Source organism: Seriola dumerili, unplaced genomic scaffold (genome assembly GCF_002260705.1).
Source record: "Seriola dumerili isolate Sdu_G_001 unplaced genomic scaffold, Sdu_1.0 BDQW01000149.1, whole genome shotgun sequence".
NCBI lineage: Eukaryota > Metazoa > Chordata > Actinopteri > Carangiformes > Carangidae > Seriola > Seriola dumerili.
Window position 1 is genome coordinate 17,298,904 of NW_019174404.1, and position 23,935 is coordinate 17,322,838.

Sequence of the window (23,935 nt, forward strand, 5' to 3'; positions counted from 1 at the left end):
GCCCCTGTGGCAATGAAGTGAGATGGGGAGCTATGTTGCCCAAAGTAACCTTTTCTTTCAAAGTTCTTTTTATACTGACATTTGAAGGGATCTGGAGATGATGGGGTGGGGTGGGTGTATTTGAATTTGGCACTTTCACAACAGCTAAGGCAAATGGTGAATTCTAAGCTGCTTGGAAACTGTGGGAAGAACTTTTCCTGTTTTCCTTAAATTAATCTTCTCTCCTTTAGTATTTCTACTTCATACAGTGGGAATTGAGACCATGGGTAGTGAAAAGTTTTGGATGGTCTGTGAGAAACGTCCTCAGCTTCTCTGCCTCCCAGAGCAGGGTTGATAAAAGTCAATCACTACAAGTCAATACCCTACAATACAGCACCACTGAAAGTCAAAAAGGAATCAATTTATAACAAGGAATGTACCAATTACAGGTTGCAAAAAAGTATTCCACAATTTAACAGCTCTTAACTGCAAAACCAATGTTTTAATTATATTAACACTCAAATGAATATGAGTCTTGAAATACTTTAAAAAGGTTGATTAAATGCAACAGTCCAAGGCAAAAAAGCATAAAACAAAGGCCTATCAATCTAATAATATGCAGGCAAATTAGTATAATAAATTAAAAGGGTTTAATGTCATTAAGGATTACAGCAAACCAACAATGCTGTAGAAAATGGGTGAGAAATATACATTTTTTTTGCATTTCAGGATTCCCTGCCATTAAAAAAAAAAAAAAAAATCAACATAGATTACTTTAGTAGAGTATGCAGCACTCTAAATATCATCCACTATTAATACCTCTCATTGTTAGTGTTTTGGAAGATTCATGTTTATCTGTTTTCCATGTTTTTTTTTTTTTTTTTTTCCTGTGGTTCAAGTCCTGACCAGGTTATGGAAATATTTGGCATTGGGTTTTCTTTCCTCCAGATTGCATTCCGCAGAGTCTTTGCAGCAAAGTAAACATATGCACCAACAACAAATAAGACAAGAAAAATGACAAAGGCACATAGGGCATTTCTCAAACGACAAATTTGTTCTTGGTGGTTGAACCGCTTTTGGTGGCTGTGTCTGCGTGGGATTGGTAGCCGATGGTCATCTTCATGGGAAGCCCCAAGCGCTCCTTGTAAACTCTCCTGTGGAGAATGGAAAATGACAGCGTAAGAAGATGAAGAGAATGTCATCACCTATAGTCCAAATACTGACACTGCAAATCTGACTCACCCTATGTGTGTTACAGCTTCCCGGTTCTCATAGTCTGATGTCCAGACGGCTATTTTGTCTCCTTTTGTGCGGATGTTGACCACGGCTCCGCAGACATCATCGCTGTAGTCGTCAAAGGCCTCTCCGACTAAGCACAGGAGCTGGTGGAGGGATGGAGAGGAATAAAAGCCATTGTCATAACCTGATGACTCGCATTTTGACTTTAAAAATAACTGCAAATCCTCCACGTTCTCATAAAAGAGGAAGGCCATGGACATTGTTAGGTCTGTCACCTCGATTACTGTGAATCAGCAAGAATTTTGAGATTCCTGCTCTCTGCTGCAGCAGTCTGTCATTCAGCTTTACTACAACATTTTCAGGGTAGGGTGCTATTTTTTACAATTCATGTTTGAACTTTTCCATGATCAGTGAGGTAGAAACACATAATTTCACAATGACATTATAACTTCGTCAAGTAACACGAACATTTAAATAAATATCAGTTTACACAACATTTGAAAACCATATATTTTGTTTTTGTAAATATCTATGTGTATAAATATAGAAGGATTAATGATCCAAAACCATGCGTTGTCTTTCTCAACAGAATGTTTCAGGATTCTGATGATGACTGAATGTCATTTTCACATAGATCACATATGATTTGAAGAAAAAAAAGTTCTGCATGAGATTTGGATGAATCGTCTTTGAGCTCAGCATCGTTAGCCTTGATCCAGGATCACGTACTATGCATCATGGTGATTGGATAACTGTCAGAACATGGACATTCCAGTCTCAGATCCGCTCACAAAATGTGTTACGTGATGAATGTTGCGAACACAAACTCACTGAAAGATAGAAGGTCTTCTTAACAAACCATAAACTGGGGGAAAAAAAACATCAGGAGTGGCAGGAACTGGAATCCTTTCTTGCTCACCTGCTGCGGTGCTGCTCAGCAGTGGAGTGCTCATGCTGGTGTTCTCGCAATGGGGACGCAGAAATGGAGGAAAAGGAAAAAACACCCCATGTTCCGATTTGGGAGCGATCACTCATATTTCCAAGGCGGTTACCTTAGTACTAACCTTGTAGTCCCACCAATTAAATAGCCTACATCACCTGCTTTTGTTGCGTTGTATACTTGGAGAAGTTTGTTACCAAGTGAAACCAGATATAAACAGTGTATAAATATAAATATATATTGGATTATATTTTGATGTAACTGCAAGTGGTGTTGCATATTCAGCCATTCTGCCAAGAATTTGTTTACATGTCTCTAGTTCTTTTCACTGAGAGGGAGATATCGTCAGTGTCAGAAATTCCCAATATCTCCAATTTACTCTAATTTATAAATGAGATTACCATTTATATTACTGGTATTGCTGCAGAATATCTTACGGCCACTAGTGACAGCACTGTGAACCATGCAGCACTTCAGCTTCCTCACATTGTTTTTTTCCCCCAGCTTGTAGGTGGCTGGGAAGACTTCCTATCATCCGACCGGTTCATATTTTCAATATTCTTCCTGTAACACATTTTATGAGATGTCAGTATCAGAGATCAAGAAGAGTTTATTTAAAACTGTCTCATTAAAACTGTTTTACTTTCAGCTTCACATATGGTAAAACAATTAGTGTGGATGGCATTGGAAAAACAAAGTGATCCCTTTCAGCCCTCCAGGCCAGTAGCAACAGTATTGACAGTACAGTAAGTGCTGTTTGCTCACTGGCAAGTCACAGCATGCTGGATGTCTGTATCACTGTCAGTGACCTTTAGCGTGGCAAGAGAGCTCACCACAACCCTGTGTGGACTGCAGATTTACCAGCAAGTAAGCCAATTTTCAGTTGCTCCCATTTGACTTTGTTGTGACCCCATCGCCAGCTCAGCAACGAGTCAAAGCTACAGTATATTTTCTTAGACATCAGAGTGGATTTTGTGTTGAAAAAGATGATGAGAACAATAAAACAATCTCATCTCAATTGAATTTTAAAAGGTATGAAAGGATGTAATAACCTATATCAGCAGTGTGACAAATGTGATGATAGAGTGGTACAACTAATTACAGCTGCCAGCAGGTAATGAATGTACTACTTTCAGAGGAGGCTCAAGAAATGATTAATAGAATCACTTGTTTGAGTAACAACACATGAACATGATACGATGCGCAGCAGAAACAGCCAAACCTACCGTCTCCAGCCAGAAGCGGTCCAGGTCTAATCTCCTCTGCTGCTTGGTGAGTGTGATCAGCCAGCGGCCGCCACGCTTGTTCCTCTCATCCTCCCACATGGGTTCAATGCCATCCTGCAGCCATGGTTCAAACTGTCAATACACATCCCAAACCACTGCACCAAAACATTAAATGTGGGGTTTCCACAGGATTTTAAACATTCGCTGCAAGAAAAATATCTTTTCCAACTTTGAAACAATTCGTTAAATCCCATAAGATGTCTAGACTAAAAAAGGAAGCAAGAACTCAGCAGTTGTCCAGTGATAGTTAAATATTTGTTAAACATCTTTTTCTCAAGTTGCATTTCTACCCCTCTAAACAAACTCTGCCTCAACACCCTGAATCACATTGCAGTGTTTGGTGAAAAGCAACATTTTCTTCGATTCAAATTGTAAAATTTGCAAAACTTAGACTGTACAGGTGATGTTAAACTAACTCCCCTGCTGTGAATACAAATTCACTAGTTAATCTTCCCCACAGGTGATCCTGCTAATGATTTCCATAAAAGCACAACGATCAAAGAGTGCAGTTATATTGGATTACTGCCGTTTCCATTTATTATTATCAGCTAGCCCAAACACAGTGTAATTAGTGGCTGCTAGCCGCCTCATGCTTTTCAAAACTCTTCCACCCCCGCTTCTCATTTTCTATTAGCACATTTGGTTAAATTAGCTCTTTTAAGCTGATGAGCTCTGAGCCGGTAGAGACAGATTTAGTCCGAAAAATAAATAAATAAAAACCCTGCCCACTTCTGTCTTTGTTTGCCTTCCCTCCAGTAATGATGCTGTTGTTTTGGCTGGAATTCTTTGTGTCAACATCTCAATTAAGTATTGTTCTCTTTATTTGAATCTGCTGCTGATAAAAAATCTTGCGATTTGGCTTTATTGGTGAGCTGGTGATAAAATGATTATATTACATTTTCAATTCAGTACCAATTGTTCTCACGAGGATCACTCTGAAACAGAATGGCGGGACCACAACCTTTTTAAATAACCGCAAAAAAACAGCTTGTTTTCCTCTCTAATGTCTCAATAAATAATAAATTAATGAATAATGTAAGGGCTTGATATTTACTGCCATATCTCATGTAAATGTGATTTTCCACTTTAAAAGAAAGGCATTAACATGGTTCTTTTAGTTTCATTGAGTCAATATCAGAAAGGGAGCGAAAGACTGTTGTCCTTGTACATATTGATGAACATACAATGCAGTAGTTGTGGTGTTGAAAATATGAAATACTTTTCTCAGCAGCAAAGAGGATATCGACATGCAAAAAGACTAAAAAAATATTTAAAGTACTCTTTCATGTAAAAAGTGTAGTTGTTTCACACCAGTGAACACAAACTCACCTTAAAAAGAGAGTAGTCACAGCCTGACATGAGGTTGCTTGACAACTGGATATGATTGTATAGACTACAAACGACAAGAGCACAGCGTTAACAAAACATGCTCATTCATCGCTTGTGACAGTAATTCAAAAAACACAGTCATGACATTTTATTGCTTCAGCCTCTCCATGGGAAGTACAGAAAAAAAAAAAAAAAGACTCAGAGATTTACTGCTCCTTACGCCCAGAAATCTTCAACTGTGTCAAATTTAGAGATGAGTCGCAGGTTGGCCTGCCATGTTTTGCTCTTGTCATTCTTGAAGAACCACAGAGACCATCTGTCGGGTGAAAACAGGAAAAAAAAAATAAGGAATTTGCATAAATGTAACAAGCCCCTAATTAAACACGAGGTAAACAAAAGTAACCAAAAGCCATTGAGCTTGGGAGCAAATGGGCGATGTATGGATGCACCTGGATGCTGCTCGGTAAATCACACTGTCGCTCTCGTCGGTCCAATTAATTGTGGCCATGAGTCATACTTGTTCAATGCTGAATCCTCTTATGGCTCAGCAACTGCCTTAAGCTCTTTAGGTTGAAGAAGAATAAAGAAAACTGTGGCTGTTGACACCATTATAAAGCCGTTAGAGATACTAGTTTGTCAGCGGGTACAGATAGTGTTTTTAAGTGAGAGCAGCCCCAATAAAGGCCAGAATATAACATAATGAGTCAAGTGACACAAACTACATTCCCTTCAGCTGAACTGTATAAGCACACCAGACTGTTTGATGAGCAAATCTGACAAGCAAACAGGCTTCAGCTTATAACACATTCATGTTTGCCTTGTTAACTTCTGTAGTAAAATATTTGACTGATTGATTAAAGGCCATAATCTGAGGCTGCTTTTATTGTAGAGTCCCTTTGAAGGAGCTCGACATTGTGTTTCTTTAACTTTAAACACATGATGGGATAGACTCAAGCACACTATGACTCTATAGAGAAATATGTGGATCAATAAAATCAATGACTGCTGGGCTGTGGGCTTATGTTGTTTCTGTTGTACTTTGTATACCAGCGTGTCTTAGCCAGTAGAGAAAAATAAAGCCATTCCTGTCACTTTGCAGCATTTTGATCATCAATATTTTGGGATATTTGGACATCAAATTTGAACCAACAGTCAGAGCCAACTGTCAGTACATTTCAAACCTAAGACCTGAGCTGTGAGTCACCAGTGTTTAGGGTCCAACTTTTCTTTTAGCTGACTGGCTTTCTGTTGAGTTTGGTTCTTTTTTATTTGACCCTTTTGGACATAAATATCCTTGAGGAATTTAAAAATATATAAAATATTCATTCATTGCTTATTTGTATTCAGCACCAACGAGTGTTGGAACCTATCTTGAGTATGGATTCAGAGAAAAACACTGAAACACCTTGGACAGGTCACCGGACCATCACAGAATATCACAGTCTCACTGTGGGGAAATAAAAAGTCTCAAATCCAGGTTTGTTTGGAATGTGAGAGGAAATCCACTTTAACACATGAAGAATACTAAAACACACAGACAGGATCAGTGCCACAGGTAACAACTGAACCACATAAATTGTATATTTATTTTACATCTAATATCAGAAAATTTGTTTTTAGGTCAAGTCTCCCTCCCTTGGGTTGAGAAATAAACAAAATATAATCACATAATCACATTTTTTTCCATATGAATCCACTTAGAAATAGATTTAGCTACGTTATTAGTCATCTATCGGAAAGACAAACATCTTCGAGTATTTTGTATTTTTATTTGGCTTTTTAAATATGCAGTTTTCATCATGTACTGTTCACAAATTTTGGAACTGCTCTGCATCCTCTCAGTGAACAAAGCATTCATTGTTTTAGATGAATGGTCAATTTACGTCTCGCTTTCACCTCTAAAGGAGCCAGCCATTAATTTGTGTGTGTGTGTGTGTGGGTGGGGCATTCAGTTGTTGAACTATTCCCAGATATCAAACAGTGTGGTCACACATAAATCACCAATCTTTTCTTTGAAGCTGCTGATGCATAGGGCTTTCCATTTTCACCTAAAATTCAAATGAGCAAATAATATGAAACTAATATTTTCATTTCCAGTTAATCTGTCAATTATTTTTTTTGATTACTCAATTATAAAAAAGTTTTTAAAAACTGTTAATCAGCTAAATAATCAATTATTTGATCAAAACTATCTATTTTCTCATCCTTAAACTACACCTCTATGTTGGAAAAGAAATGATTACTGATACAGTAGGTGTAACACACACTGAAATTAGTTGATGCCATGTCATTAGACATTATGGCTTTGAAAACATTTCTTTAAATTTTTAAATTCAAATGTTGGATCAAATATGTTTTAATTTTTGCCTTCATTGATCTGGCTGTTTCAAATAAATCTAAAATGGAAGACCCTGACCTGTTCTGGAGGGGGTGTTTGATGTAGGCCTCTGGGCTCACAATCTCCTGTCCAGTCTCCTCAGCTCCATCTTCATCAGGCTGAGGTGGACATGGGTTGGTTTCCTGAAAAGCAATTAGGTATAAATAAGGGAAGACGGATTGGCGTAGGGGCTTTCTATTCTTTCTATTAAAAATTCAAATTATCATACTCTCAGATTCAGATATCACTGTGCATGACAGCTAATCTCTTTACTAATACCTTTCCAATCGATTACGTAAGTAGACCCTTCGGCCATGCCAACTACATGGTGAGATAATTAAATACAATTCAAAATTTACAAAGTGCCCTGCTGTCAAAACAATAATGTTGTTTTTAATCTAAAAAGAGATATGTTATCTCCTAAATAAACTTTAATTATCGTAAAAATAAATTCCGTGACGGAGGCGTTCACTTATGAAACCCGTTATGAACATCTGGTACACATTTCACTGATGTGAAGCTAGAGTTTGGCTAGCGCCCAATAACTCTACTGTTAACATTACCCACTAGTTGAAGCATGTAGCTTCGAGAACTTCATCGTTAGCCATGGCTGTGCCATTCCCAAGATGCTTGTTGATGAACGAAAAGAAACAACAATTTCCATTCACATTTCTGCCAGTTAAATTATTCCGTGCATGGTACAAAGTTAAATGCCCGCTATAACACGAGTTTAAGACTTTAAACCACAAATTTTGAGCCAGTCTTAAAATTCGGCATGAATGTCATGTACCAAATGCTGTTTATTGGGGGAAAACAATATAAAAAATTGCATATCCAGCTGTATCACCATGTAAATTAACGTTAACTAGCTACTAAATAGCAACTAAAATAGCTAATGTTGCATCGTAGAGGTCAGCAGGAAGCATTGTCGACCAATTTTGACAGTTGAAGTTTCAGCTACAAAAACCCAGTCCTGTTAGTATGTGATGTGTCATTCCTCATGCCGAATTTACCAATAGTTTATAATAAATAGAAGTGTTTCGAAAAAATGCTTTTCTGATCTGTAGTTTAACAGATAACATAAGCGGTAACAAAGTGACTCGTTTTGTAATGGAAGTTGTGTGGTTCTCTTCGCAAAAGTTAACGGCACGTCGGTTAGCTGTAACGTCAGCCTTAAAGTTGGGAGATCTCTACACACAAGCATTCCTCTTTTACGCTTAGGTCGTGGCACCGAAAACAAACTTGAAACTGGTTAAAACAGCCCGTGTGGCAATAACAGCGGTCGATTTCCATTTTAGGAGTAATATGTAACGTTGTACATGAACTTTAAATATGGTCTCGCGACGTAATTAAAGCAAGAAGCCCCCCAAATGATTTGATATGTTCGTTAGAGAAAGTGCTCACCGGTTCGGCGGTCGCCATCTTACAAATCTCTGTTAGGAAAGTTTCTGTTGATTGGATCGAGCTGTGCAACGTGACGGCAGCGCTGCGGACATGCGCTGTGTGCCGCCGTTGGCTGGCTGCTTCTCGGCGACTCCACCCCTCTCCTGCAGACGAAGGCATGGCGAGCACCGAGACTAGAAGGGAGTGTGAGACAGAGGGCTGCAGTAAGGACGCCAAACTTCAGTGTCCCACATGTATCAAGCTTGGTATTCAAGGCTCCTATTTCTGTTCACAGGTACTACTTTTTGCTTGGCTTGCCCGGTTTAAATGTCAGCTGTAGCCGCACACCTAGGCCCCCTCTCTTATCACGAGGCTGCTAATGCTAACTGTCAAGCTAGGTAGACATGTGTAGGTGCCTCTAAAACCGCTAATAACGTATTAGCTGAACTTTAACGAATGCCTTCTGGTTGTGTAGTGCCATACAGATTACTGAGGATGAATAATTCAGTCAGTGATTGTAACCAATGCTGTCTCTGTAACGGGCCCGAGGGAAGACTTTTAGCTAGCTAGTTGCAGGTTAGCGCAACTGAATGATACGAAGTGTCTGACTAAAATAAAATCCCTACATGGTGTAGTTGTTTTGATGACAGCCTAAAACTGTGTATGAAATATTTATGTCGTGTTGGAACCAGGTTGTTCTGTAATGCGATAGACTGCAAGTAGTGATACTTGAGTTGTAAAGTAGTGCAGAGTTACTGTTGCGTGACAGATCACTTTGTGCCACAATGGTTGACCCTCTTCGTGGTACTTCAGGAGAGCAAACCCCCCACTCACAAATCTATCAGGTTAAAGATGAGCAGCTTAGTGACCAGACCTCATACTGGGCTGAGTATTGCCTATTATTGGAAGCTACTCTCCACTTAGCATGCAGTTAATCGGCTGTTTGAACAGAACTGACAGACCTATTGTCACAATAGTTGCCTTTCACTAAAACAGTAAAGAAGTTTGTGACAAGTAATGTAAGTAAACGTAGACAGTTGATATTATATTGCCAAGGTTTGTGAATGGTGCTTTCTGGTTCTTTTTTCATGTAGCACTACTATTACTGCATTAGAAATGCCAAGAAAGACATGAAACTACAGGCAGTACACTCTGTTTTGAGTAGATCTAATGCCATTTTCTCTTGAGTCAGAAGCTTTTTGAAAAGTTAGGTTGGGAGTAGTTTAAATGCTCTTGTGGTTCCATGGTATTTGACCCTAGAGTTCTTTGCTGTGATAGCAGTTTTGGCTGTGCAACCTGACCCTGCTCTCTGTAGTCCCTGTCTCTCTCTGCTAACTGTCCAATTAAGGCATACAAACCATTAAAATTAACAATAAATGGCAGAGATGGCTGTGACGAGGACACATGCAGAGATATATTTGGAAAAGTCTCTTCCTTTGCTGCAATATCTGTGACAGTGTACATCTGAGTAACACTGTTTAGTTAGGCTTGAACTAGGGCTGTAACGATTCTCAAACCGATATTGAAATCACGATACAGATACTGGATCCATGATATTGGAAGATGGTATTGTGTCGTGTGAGTACTTTGGTCGAGTGAACACGTCTGCTCTGGACAAGTCAGCAGTGTGCCCCACCCCAGCCAAAAATTAAAAAAAAAAAAAAGAAGAAAAAAATCTGAACCAAACTGTTGATTTGGAAAATTGTTACAGCCCTAGTTTGAATAGGTTGTGCATCAAGATAAACTTGGTGTCCATACATGTGATTTTCATGTGATATCATTTGCACTGTATCAATAATGTCTAGGTATATCTGTCCGTCATTGTACTTCATCTCATTTAGAAGTTTTCGTTGTGTCTTCATTTCCAGGAATGTTTCAAAGGGAGCTGGGTGTCGCACAAGTTGCTGCACAAAAAAGCAAGTAGGTATCACTGTCAGTAATGCACTTTGTTGACACCAAGCTCTGTGTTGGACTCAGTCACATTATATAAATATGTTGCATGTTATTTAGGTTAATAGTGCGCATGGACAAGTACCTGTACATGGTGTTTATATAGAACCTGTTACGAGAGTTGAGAGTAGATGGCATTCCTTGACTATGAACTGACATAGTGTTGTCAGATGCTTTAGAGACCTTGTGTTATGTTTGTCAGAGGAGGACAAGAACCAGATTGAAACTAAGAACTGTGTGGAGAAGGACATCAACACAGACCCATGGCCAGGCTACCGCTACACAGGAAAACTACGCCCTCACTACCCACTGGTAAGTTTGTCTTTGTCTCCAGTTGGTTGTACTCAAAGGTGCTAAACTGCTTTGCATATTCCTGTCACCAGAAGGAAGGAACCTCTCCCTTGTGACACAGTGCTGCACTTTGTGAGTTGTCGGTTTACTCAGACAGGTTTCATGCTTTAGACAGCCCATGAACTCATGATAAACAGTGAATGCTACACACTACACCAATTATTTTAAACTGTTGAAAAATCCAAAACAGGGTCATATGTTGATACCTGTTGGTGCATGTATGTTTTGAATGTGTCAAAACAATTAAGTGCCTCCTTAAAAGAATGCAGGACAGCACTCAGGAAAAACAGACAGACAGAGTAATAGGACATATTAAACTAAAAGTCTTTTCTTTAAGTAGTTTGTCATGTCAAGTGTTCATCTATGTGAATTCAATGATGTAACATGTCTGTTGTCTTCTGGTCACTGGTTGTAGACTCCCATGAGGCTCGTACCAAGTGACATCCAAAGACCTGACTATGCTGATCATCCCAGAGGTAACCACGCTTGTTTCTCACAAGATATTTTTAGTTGATTCATTGTCCACTTGGTAAGCTTGGTGTAAGCTTTTAAACTCATGATTTGTTGAGATTTTACATTGTGTATATTGCATTTTTCCCCCAGTAATACTATTTATTGGAACACCAACAACACCGGTTCTTGGGGGCTTAGCAATAACAGCTTGGGTGTCTCTAGAGACACTTGGTCTTGTTTGACAATTCATATTACATGCAAAAATGAGAGATAATCATATAAGAAGTATTTACAATTGCTTAGTAGATTCCACTGGCAAAGTTGCCATTTCATTTCAGGGTTTTTCCTTGCTGAAAATTAGGCAGGGGTGGTACTAAGCCATACGCCAGGGCTTCTCATATTAGAAGAACTGTTTCACCTGTCCTTGTGATTCTCCTCTTCGTGAGCTCTGTTTTTAACATAATCTGTGATTTGAGACATTTCTGCAAAATAACACATACACGATGGGATGTAACGTTCATTTAGGGAAACTTTTCAAGAAGCTGGGTGTGCTTGGATGTAAAAGAGATATTATTCATCTGTAGGGTTGTCACCTTTTATGTGAAAAAAGGTGGCAACTGGTTTGGTTTTACTTGACATTACATTATTCACAGCACTTTGAGGACATAACATGAAAGAAAATACGGGACAAATTGCATCCTGTATTGATTCAAATCCACTGAGTACGGAGAAAACAAGTACTAGAATCATTTTATTTTCAAATACCGGACGATCCCGTATTATACGGGACGGGTGGCAACCCCATTCACTTGTTTGGAGAGCTGCAAAATCAGGTCGCCGCCTCTTTCTCAGGCAGAAAATCCAGCGTGTTCAAATTCTTCTTCTTTAGCAATTTCGGATGGCTCTGCCTGATGCACAGATTACGATACAGCGCCACTACATTGCTGTAGAGGTGTACAGTTGCAGTTACAAACGTCAAATCCACCTAGTACCAATAAAACAAGTACTAGTATTTTGTCGGGAGGCAGAGGTGGCACGAAATTTGATGGAGGCAGCCACCTCTCAATTCTCTATGCCGGAAAAACCCTGGATTTGTACCTCAACACTGCAGGACCTAAGGATGGTCTTGTTGGTCAGTTTGTCCATTGGTGACCCACTGCTTTTAACCTTTTGAACAAAGTGTCAGTTTACAGAACCAAAATCGTCAGTGTTCCAGTGGGATGTAATGAGCAGGGGTTGTTGGTGGGGCTTTGAATTGTCAGCCATGTGCTGTGTAGTAATGACGGACAAGAACAAAAATGATTGCCAGCACAGTACCCCCACAATTCAAAGAGCTGAAAACTGAGAGACATGACACTCAAAATCACTTGAGCAGGATGTGCCCTCAGAGCACTTTGCCTTTATAAATTATACCACATTCAAATGACTTATTACATGTGCAATCCTCAGTGAGTACCAATCAAAATGGCTTGCCTACTGGTGTATTGAAGAGTTCACAATTACACCTCTGAGACCCATTGAGTGCTAGATCACTACAACACATGTTAGCCACTGATTGCATAGATTTGATAACATGCAAGTGCACATTCAAAGCTTCAACTCACTGAAGTCCTGTCTTAGTGTGTCTAGACAATGTGGTCATCCATGCATGTGCTTTATATAGTTTTTTGCATGAATACACAGATGAGTTGATACGTCTTGTGTTGTTAGCAAAGATCTTTACACCAACAGAATAGTTTGGGTAACTCACAGCCCTGTCGGCAACGCTGAAGACAGAGATCTGAGTGAAGAACAAGACCAGTGTTTGTACAAGTTTTGTTCCAATTGAACGTGAAAACTGCTCATTACTAAGTTCTTAAATGATGCTCCGTCACTATTTTTTAAACAAATTTATTCCATAGTAAAACCTTTTTTTAATAGTTTTCTTCTAAAAAGTAAACAAACGTTTAACAATTTGGTGTCGTCATTCTCAACCAGCAATCTGAAGATGAGCGTTTGAATCATTATTACTGATTGAGAGTGAGCTGTCTGTTCTCAGTGGGAATGGTAGTACTAGTATAATTTCACTGGAATTAATTTGATTCAATATTACAGTCAGAAATATTTCTTAGGATTCATTGCTGAGTAATTGCATGTATACAGTACATACATTTTAAATGCATGCAATTAGTTCTTTTGGTAATTTAACACTTCAGAATCATTCAGTTTTATACAGGGAACCTCCTGTTGATTCTTTCATCGTCAAACTGAAATCAATGTCCCTCTGGTAAACAGCTCATTAATATCCCGCTATGATCTCTTTCGACCACTGGCTTTGTCACCACAAACTGCAGTAGATTGGGTGCAGGGAAAAGTAGACCTGCTGACAGGTCTGCTGTCACCAGTTTGCTTCTTTTTGTGTTAATTATCAGACAGCCGTAACTGTGACCTGCTTTATTTACGTCTATTTCTCTGGGCAAGTCATTCATTGTGCAACCATGGCAACCTCTGCATTCTTGTCATCCGACTGCATAGATCCATACTCAGGTAGTCATGGTTACGGTCGTCTTTCATTCTCTTGTGATGCCTATTCAGGGACTGGAGCACAATTGTTACAGGCTAATGTTTCTTAACACTACACTGTTATTGAGCTCAAGTTAAACCTGGGTTTTATTTTGTTTTATTCTTTTATTTTGTAAACATGTTCAATGCCTGTTTCCACTACTGCACATAAGGAAGGGAATCATTCCATTATTAAGACATTGTAATGTGCACACTGTGATTTTTCTCATACTTTGTGTCTTTTCTGAGCAGCTGTATCAAAGCGTAAGTAATTGTAATTGATTGTTGCACTCACATTGTAGGCTCTTGGAGTCAAAAGAAGGGTTGTATTTGACTTGTACACAAACCTGTCTAAAGTCTGTGTTGCTAAGCAACCACTCATGTTCATCCAGCAATCATCTTATTGAGTTAATAAATTATAGATCAGCGAATTGTTGATGACTGCAGTGCTTCAACCAGCACGTATTTAAATACTCTCCTACTGCGAGTTTCAGTCTAGAATAGAAAGAATAGAACGTGTTCTGATCTTGGTTAATCTATAGCTGAATTGCAGGTAGTCTGATTTATTGTCAAGCTGAATGCACTGACACCTGTGCTTCTGTTGTTTCCTATAACAGTAACAGTCCCGCTCAGCTCCTCTGAGTCAACAGTGTGAGTGTCATAAGAGTCTGCTTCTGCTCTGGTGCTGATGCTGTAGTGTATCCTCTGCAGGAGCAGCTAGTTATCCATAGCCCCATAGCACTGCAAGACGATTTTAGGTATAAAGAATGTAATAATAAAATGTATGCGGTCTATATACGTGTATACAATGTATGAAAGGTATAATAATAAATAAAACGATAAAAATGAGATTAACATGAGGAGAAAAGAAGGGTAATTATTAAAACTATTACATTTATAAACCATTGGAAAAAGGGTTTGAATTGAAGTTGAGTTTTGATGAGGCATTTAAAAGACAATGCTAATATTGGTTGCCCAGAGCAACCCTGAAGCTGGGGGATCCCAACGCAGGGTGTTGTGACATGACATCAGATATTACAGCAATCCCTCACATTCAAATACAGGGGAAAAGAAAATAAACCCAAGTTGTGAAATTATTGAAGTTCCTTTTAAAATGTGTTTACTGTTTTGACATGAACCATTCATGTTTAATGTTACAATTTAACAAAAGTATGCCTGAACATTATCAACAAAACCAAGCTTGGACTAAGTATGTACAAAGTTTTGTTACTTTGACAGCTCAAACTAGTCTTAGACTGTAGTCATGGCTTTCTGAGTAGACTTGGCTTGTGCTGTAGCGAGTAGAGTTTTTTGCTGCATTTGTTCTTCAGAGGGGATTTCTGTTGGTTCATCAGTGAAACTAAATCTTGTCTCTTGACTTGTTCTCATGGTCTGGAGTTGAATTAATAGTGTATTACTTGACTTGTTGAAGCTGCCAGGAGTCAGACACCACAGAAGGTAAAACTTGACAGTAAGACTGAATACAATTTGAGGTGCCTTGTCTTAGACTAGGTTGCCTTGATAAAGCATCCACATAGAGTACTCTTGCACCAGGTGTTGGTTGAAATTGTACCAGTTATTGTGTAAGCACAAAATTATAATAAGGATGATGATGGCTTGTGCCCTCTTGCAGCCAAATGACTTATTCAGCTGTCACTTTTTTTGGCGATACAAAGCTGATTAGGAGAATGTAAATCCAGCTGTGATGGTCCAAGGAAATTAACAGACAGATGACAGCTGCCTTGCAAGGTCCTATCGGAGTATTGACGTGTGAATGATGCCAGTTGTCCGTGTTCCCGTCCCATAGGGATGTCCGAGTCTGAGCAGTTTCTGAAGGGGACGTCACAGATCAAGATGCTTTCTCCTGAGGACATTGAGGGCATGAGAGTAGTGTGCAAGGTAACAAAATTGACTGTCATTGCTACTTCGCATGTATAGTTTTCCATTTATTACATTTTGGTTTTTAACATGTATGTTGTTTGCAGCTGGCTCGCGAAGTCTTGGACATTGCAGCCATGATGGTGAAACCAGGTGTTACAACAGAAGAAATCGACCACGCTGTGCATCTGGTATATACACACACACACACACACACACACACACACACACAAACACACAAACGTGGAGAATGAAATTATGAGGAAATAGTGATAGTGATATTTGTGTCCTTGTATTTCCTTATGGGCAACCAATGGTCTCAGAATCTATTGTTTTTAGCCATGGCTCTAATGTCTCTAGGGTTGGCAGTGTATCTCCCAAACTGTCAGATGGATTGCTGTAAAATATTGTGCAGACATCCATGGTCCCCTGAGGATAAAGCATACTGACTCTTGTGATCCCCTGACCTTTCCTTCAGAGCCACCATGAAGTTTACATTTTCAGTTTTCATTGAGGTATCTCAACAACTATTGAATGGATAGCGGTGAAATTTGGTAAAGACATCTTGCACAGGTCACAATTTAAATTTGTCCCGTGTAAATTTAGTTTATGACCAGATATCTTCAAAACTAATTATTTTCCCATCAGCCTCAGCTGTATTTTGAGTCTAGTGTCATTTAGCAAGTGCAATCATGCAAACACATTGAAGTAGGATTACAGCCAAGTAAACATTATCTGCTAAACATATTAGCATGCTGATGTTAGCATTTAGCTCAAAGCATTGTAGCCTCACATCTGCTAGCATGACTGCAGACTCTTGTCTTGTCTTGTAGAACAGACACTGCTGATAAATGATGCAAAAGCGAGTTGCTACATGTAAACAGACTCCCCTGCTGTGGAACAACAATTCAACATCAGTTGGATTTCTACCATATGCTGACTTGAATACCCTATCACGTTTGATCTAATACATATAAAACACAGAGTTCACCCCTATAGGTTTATTGTATACAGATGTGATTAGAGCCCACACTGTGGCAATTTTCTATAGGGCAGCCACACGAGTGGGGAAGGGTAACTAATCTTTATTTCAGGTCACCCGTTCTTGATTTTCTCACTTGTTGCTTCCCTGCTCCCTTTACAACTTACATGATTTTTCTCTCCAGGCCTGTACAGCAAGGAATTGCTACCCATCCCCTCTCAACTACTACAACTTCCCCAAATCCTGCTGCACGTCTGTCAATGAAGTCATCTGTCATGGCATCCCGGACAGAAGACTACTGCAAGACGGAGATATCCTCAATGGTATGCTCATTGCACACTGCTTTCAGGCCCTAACCTGACCTTCAGACTCTTTTTTCTCTTCTCTAGATTTTTATCTTTTTTATTTGTTAAAACTGAGTGTAAATAAATGAATTTAGAGTTATAGGACTTTATTGTCTTGTATATTTTTATGTTTGTTAACAAACTTGGCCTTTCCTTAAATCTGGTGTTTTTAAACACCCAAATATTCTCACTGTTGTCATCCTCTCAGTATCCAAACAAGTCCTATGAATAGTTAAGGTAAGTTTGGATGTAGGGAGAAGTTTTGTTTAGGAGAACTTGGGGTGGATACACTTCTCCTCCATGATAAATGGTTTTACCAGCATTCTGAAATGGTGTCAGCGGGAGTTTGGCCAATTTTAGCCTCTTTATGAATATTTCTGCTGAGGCCATGTCTTCCATCAGCCACTCCCCTCAGAGCATCTGATGGAGGACTTGCCAGCAACTCATCTCTCGCTGCGTGGTCCGACAAGACAAATTGTTTCATTAACCTTTACCAGTGGGGCTTTGCTAGTCAGAGTCTCTGCTTGCTATATTTCACCTTAAATGGGAAGAGTTCCAGTTTGCCTACTATGAGCTTCAAATTCATCAGCAATTTTAAAAAGGCGAGCATTTGGTTTGGCCTTGCAAATGGGTTGATGTTTTATGAGGGTCCGTGTTCGCTCTCTTTCAGACAGATTACTCATCACAGTACTTTCCTTGTGTTAAACATAATAGAATCTAGTTTGTCATGCAACACAGTGTCTCTTAACATATTCATCATCTCACCGTCACGCAGTGGACATCACCGTCTACCACAACGGTTTCCATGGTGACCTCAACGAAACCTTCTTTGTCGGAGAGGTGGATGAAGGAGCAAAGAAGCTCGTTCAGACCACATACGAATGCCTTATGCAAGCCATCGACTCTGGTAGGAATTTAACCTTCATTTTCTTTCATTTTACTGATATTGCAGATATACGATGTGGATAGTTGCCCAACTCAGCCCTCACTGCAGTCGCCTCAGTGTTTTTGTCCAGACACACAGTTTATGACTGATGGACTAGAGTTTTCTTTACCGCCACATTCAAACCGTCTTAAGTATTATTGACTATTGAGATCTTACAGCAAAGTTTTAGCAATAGAGACGTTTATACACACATATAGTTGTTGTTGGAATAAATAAGTGAAGTGTAGGTGATCATCTTATATTCACTTATTAAAGATATATCTGTATCAGCATGTATATTGGCTAAAAAGTTACAAGAAATGGCAATACACAATCAATGCCAAAGTTAATTAAAAAAAGTGTTGCCATGACATAGTTTGTCCACCAGAGAGTGTTGGCATTTGAGAGCAAGTTGATCATTTCTAACATTGGAAACAGTGGGCTTTTTTCTGAACTCTTTCCAATGTCAAGAATGAGTTTTCAGTATCAACTTTTAGTTGAAGTTACTTGAAGTTTGTATTCATTTGACAGCAAGTTGGCAGTTCTATAGACAGTTTTTCTACTGTAAGATGTCCCCATTATTGGTCATGATACTTTAATAACCAAATTTAAGGGATCCTTATTTGTTTATGTTTAAAAATACTGTTTTTTTTTTTTCTTGGTTAATCTCTTAAAAACTGGTAATGGCCTCAAAATTCCAGCCTTGGCCAGGCTATTAACTACAGTTAATTTTTCAGAGGCCTGTAACCCTCACGCTTTCTTCTTTGCTCACTTGTTCACAGTGAAGCCCGGTATTCGTTACAGAGAGTTGGGTAACATCATCCAGAAGCACGCTCAGGCCAACGGCTTCTCTGTGGTGCGGAGCTACTGTGGCCACGGTATCCACAGACTTTTCCACACCGCTCCCAACGTGCCACACTATGCCAGTGGGTAGTCATGTACCCTCCGTTGTCAGAGTCTTAAACCTCTTAAAGTTGCTATTGAGTTTCCTTGCAACAGCATGATTCCTGTATTTATTAATTCCCCAGAAAACAAAGCAGTTGGAGTCATGAAGCCTGGCCATGTGTTTACCATTGAGCCCATGATATGTGAAGGTGAGTGAAACTGCGTTTGTATGAATAATGTGAACAGTAATGCATATTATAGCTCTAATTATAATTTGAATGAATGTAAATCTAATTTATTTTCCCTATTTACATAATTCTCAAAGTCCTCAATCAATTTATGCAGTCGCATAAAACAAATATCAAGAGGCAATAAAACATGCAAGTTTAAAATGAGAATAAAGAGTAAAATATCATATCAGAGAGAAACATCATTGTCCTCTGAAAACCATGTATCTCCAGATGTCAGCTTTGCATGAGCTAAGAAAAAGATCTGTGTTTTCAGCTTTGTCACAGTGTATTTTTTAGATGATCAAATGGGTGTTATGTTTTATTTTGCTTAAGAATTAGCTGAATGTTCTCAAACAAGATAGAATCAATTATTATTATTCTTTTCACCTAAAAAAAAAACAAAACAAGTTGAGATGTGTGGTTTTTTGCAAGAAAAAATTAAATATTCACTGAAGCTAAGGCTTAATGAGGATTTTGGGCTGATGACTGGCTCACAGGGGGTTAAATGGTGTGAGATGCAGCAGACTCAGTGACGCCTTACAACAGGTCATTTAACAATTTATACCTCACAGGTATCCAGTGAGTCTTTGCCAGACTTGGAGTGTTTGTTTCTACAACTCTGTTTAATTGATGGTGTGTAAGCCAAAGCCGTGTCTGTCTGTGTGTGTGTTGTAAAATCTCAGGTGGCTGGCAAGACGAGACGTGGCCTGACGGCTGGACGGCGGTGACCAGAGACGGGAAGCGCTCGGCTCAGTTCGAACACACTCTGCTGGTGACGGAGACCGGCTGCGAGATCCTCACCCGCCGCTTGGAGGAGAACGGTCGAGCTCATTTCCTGAGTCAAATGTAGGCCGGAACCGGAGCACACCAAGGACTGGACTTTGCAGACACAGACACCCACACCTCTGGGTCTCACACGCAAACACTCGCACACACATCTCAAACAAGAGGCACCACTCCTAGAGCTCAGTGTAACTGTGGCTCTCATTGGTCTTTGCATTAAATATCGGTTCCTCAAACTAAATGGAAGTACTTGAATGTGTTTTACATCAAATGTGGATTGCTTTATTAGTGAAAACTGTATCCTTGAAGGAAATATGAGAGTATTTATAAGATTTGGTTCTGCTTAGTGGTCGGGCTTTACATCAGACCTGTTCTGATCTCTGAGTCAGGGCGCCCAGAGCTTTTACCGGCTGGCTAGTTGTTGTCTGTGGTGTGTGGAGCTCAGGGCAAATCCAACTAGTATGGCATGCTTCGCTTCTATTCTCTCATTGTCTGCTGACGTAATCAGACTTCATGTGACTTTACCAGAGATGGACTGAAAAGAACCAGCAATAGTAGAGACACAGGAGAAGTCCAGGGAACAGGGTCAACAAGTTGCACAAGCTCACCAACTAACTTATTTTAGAGCTACGACATAACACCAGGCTGAAAACTTTGCTAACTTTAAACCACCCTGTTACCATTTAGAAGCAGTAAGACAGCATTTAATACATTGTTTATAACACGCTGTAAAGTAGTTGTAAGCAGATCTCAGTATTATTTACTTTGTCAACAACTATAACTCCTTCTGTGGGAACCAATATGTAGATGCTGGTATTAATTACAATATGGTAAAACACAGTTGTTATTATTTAAAATCTGTCTTTTTTATAGAAGTTGTAATTGTTGATGAATACTGTACATTAATAAACTCTTAAAATGTCTTTAAAGTAGATGAAGTGTTCCCACAAATTTGAATTTAGATTTCAGGAATAGTTTGACATTTTAGAAAATATGCTTATTTGCTTTGTTGCTGATAATCAATACTACTGGCTTATCTGTACGTTAAATATGAAGCTACAGCTAGGAGATGGTTACTTCAGCATAGCCCAGCTTAGAATAAAGACAGGAAATGGCTAGCCTGGCTCTATACAATGTTAACAAAAATACAAAATACAATACCAAAATTTTCTACCAGCACATATTTGTACAGAAGCCAAAGTGGAAAAACTAAATTGTGGTTTTAGACAGGGGTTATATGTGCTGTGCAGAGAAATAGTCATGTAATTCCTCCATAAAACCACAGCGTCTCATTTTTACACTTACTTAACAGACATTAAACAAATAAATTACAGTATAACATTTCATTTAATGAGTTTTAGTGGTGCTGTTTGTGTATACAGCCAGGAGACGGTTACCTTAGCTTAGCATAAAGACTGGACCTGGGGAAACGGCTAGCCTGGGTCTGTCTAGAGGTAAAAACAGAATTCATCCGGCAGCACCTCTAAAACTCACTAACCAGTGCATATTATACTGTATTTCATTCAATGCAAAAAGTTTTTGTATAAATTGTGGCTTTATATTAGGATTCTGCTTTTAATTTTTTAACTTGATGAAGAGTTATGTTAGCCTTTTCCCCCTGTTTACAGTTCTTATTCTAAGCTAGGCTAAGCTAAACTAGCGGTCTCCTGGCTAAAGCTTCATACTAGACAGATATGAGAGTGGTATTGATGTTCTTATCTAACTCTTGGCAAGAAAGCAAATACATGTATTTCCCAAAATGGTGAAATATTTGATTAATTTATGTACTTGTTATGAAAATAATCAATAATCAGCTGATTCAGTGCTTCATGCCAGCCTGTTGGCTAGTTAACAACAGTACCAGGCTAACGACCACCGTCATATCTTCCTTTCGATATGTCCAGTAGAAGCAGTCCAACTCAATTGTTACATCCTGAATGTGGCTATTATTAGCGCACAGCTAGTTGAGGACGTCAGTGATGGTTGCTAGGAGAATTGTGATGCAACCACAGAGCATCTAGGTAGATATCCAGAGTAAGACTAATGACGACTGAGCTCAAAGTCATTCAAGTGCTGAACTTGTAAATCCTGCTTTGAGGAATACTCCTCTGGTGTCTCGTGTTTCCAATAGCCCTGGTGTAGCAAATTGAGCCTTAATGTGTGAATCTAGGAATTAAAAGTTGCCAGATGTCTCGAGGCACGTTGACTGATATTTCCCCCATATTTCGACAGTCACCATTTACCTTGATGTGGGGATTTTCCTGGTGTGAGCAGCATTCATTATTTCTACATTTTCAGAGGACTAATGTGATCACAGTTTCTCTGCCATCTTTGTATTTCTTCTAATGGAGTAATAAATGACTCTTCTTTAGCTCTGTATGGGTGAGTCTGTCCTTTTCAATAGATACGTGATATAAATCTCAAAGTTTAATTTACCAGCCTTTTATGACTAGATGTAACCCTCTGGATGCCTGTCAGACTTAATGCCTTATTTAAACTCAATGGAGGACAAAGATATTCTCACATGCAGTTGTATTAATTATTTGTTCACACCCAAGTGACACTAGTGTGACTGTGACTTTGTTTGCAGTGACTAATGCATTATAATTTATGCTATAGAATGAAGTAGGTGGTAGTTGTTTTCATACAAAGTGATGCCTCTGCTCCTGTGGGAAACAGCTGTGATTCAGCAGAAAAGAATGACTCGATAAAACACTGTGACATTAGAATTCAGGACTAGCACAGCACATTAATGAACAATGGTACAAACTTGAGTAAGCCATTTTCATGGTTGTCATTTCAACTTGTCCTGTCAGGAAAAGACCAGGTGTAGTTTACATAGTTTTAGCCAGTGTCATTCAAAATGCAGTCCTTACATACAGAGTGCAAAAATGTAATTCTCTGTCGTCACAATATAGATGCCTCACAGTAGCAAAAGCTTCAATTACTAGACACATAAATCACTGGATAACATAAGTCTGTGAGCAGCATTGCAACATAGTTAGCTAATCATTTCATCACAGATGCCATATTTTTCAAATGTCATGGAAAGAAAAAAGAGGGACAGAGAAATGCTATTTCTTTACTTATTACTGTCAAACTGTTGCAGTGTATTGAATGTCTTACAATTGTGTCAATTGCACTTGAGTTTGATTTGATATGCTTTCCAACATTACAGTATGATAAGAGCTTACTATATATTGGATGATTAAAAGAATAGTTCACATTTTGGGAGATATGCTTATTTGCTTTCTAGAGTTATACATGAAGATCGATATCTTTCTTATGCCTCTGCAGGTAATTAGCTTAGCGTAAAGACAATGGGAACTAGCTCCCATCTGTGAGCTTCGTCTTTTTCTGTTAATTGATTCTTTAACAATAATAGTAATAATGGGATGGTGTTTTTGCCACACTGCTCGGCCATGGACACTCCATGCACTGACTAAATGTTGTGTGTGCCGTGAGACCCAGGTTAAAAGGGAGAGGGGTCGCAGAGGAATGAGTGAACAGCACAAAACAAGATGAGTGACAGTCACAAACGAAGTAGCATTTGGATCCATTTTAATAACAAAAAAACATACTAGAACAGTTTATGCAACAGTGCTGCTACTGAGCATGGAAAAGCCAGCTAATTTACACAATAAAGTTTAATTATATTTTAATTAGTAATTTTTTTAAAGTAACTTTACATTACTGTTTCTACACCAGGCAGAATATAAAATAATGGTATTCTGGAAATGATAAAGTTTAGTATAAAGACATTGAATAATTGAAGTGATACGTATACATGCACACACCAGTCAAAACATTGCTAAATGTGGCTGGAATATAAAAGCCAGAAGTGTTACTAAATGTGGAGCCAACTCTTATTGCAGAGCTGAGACAAGTGATCTGGTTCCCATCACTCCTGAAAACAGTGGAAATCTATCCAAAGGTAAGAAAACCCACCAACCAGCACCTCTGAAGCTCACTTACTCTCATGTTATATCTCATTTGTTAAAATGTACAAAAACTGTAATAATGATAGGAGGTTGTGTGCTGGTAAATACTGAAAGGAAAAATTAACTAATGCAGTGAAGT

General features: G+C 38.9%; 2 protein-coding genes across 2 annotated transcripts; one reads left to right on the forward strand and one right to left on the reverse strand.

The window, feature by feature from the left end:
* Window positions 1–461: 461 nt before the first annotated feature.
* LOC111225892 (eukaryotic translation initiation factor 4E-1A) lies at window positions 462–8,628 on the reverse strand. Its single transcript, XM_022750933.1, has 7 exons — window positions 8,555–8,628; window positions 7,190–7,293; window positions 4,994–5,089; window positions 4,774–4,837; window positions 3,385–3,498; window positions 1,222–1,361; window positions 462–1,133 (listed from the first exon to the last, which is right to left on the reverse strand). Exons 1-7 carry the CDS (start codon window positions 8,570–8,572, stop codon window positions 1,019–1,021), a joined length of 651 nt encoding a protein of 216 aa, XP_022606654.1. The 5' UTR covers window positions 8,573–8,628; the 3' UTR covers window positions 462–1,018.
* A 62-nt stretch (window positions 8,629–8,690) lies between these two features.
* Window positions 8,691–22,226, forward strand: metap1 (methionyl aminopeptidase 1). Its single transcript, XM_022750932.1, has 11 exons — window positions 8,691–8,828; window positions 10,402–10,453; window positions 10,686–10,795; window positions 11,250–11,310; window positions 15,636–15,727; window positions 15,814–15,897; window positions 16,873–17,011; window positions 17,808–17,939; window positions 18,740–18,883; window positions 18,986–19,051; window positions 19,756–22,226. Exons 1-11 carry the CDS (start codon window positions 8,712–8,714, stop codon window positions 19,920–19,922), a joined length of 1,164 nt encoding a protein of 387 aa, XP_022606653.1. The 5' UTR covers window positions 8,691–8,711; the 3' UTR covers window positions 19,923–22,226.
* The last annotated feature ends 1,709 nt before the right edge of the window (window positions 22,227–23,935 follow it).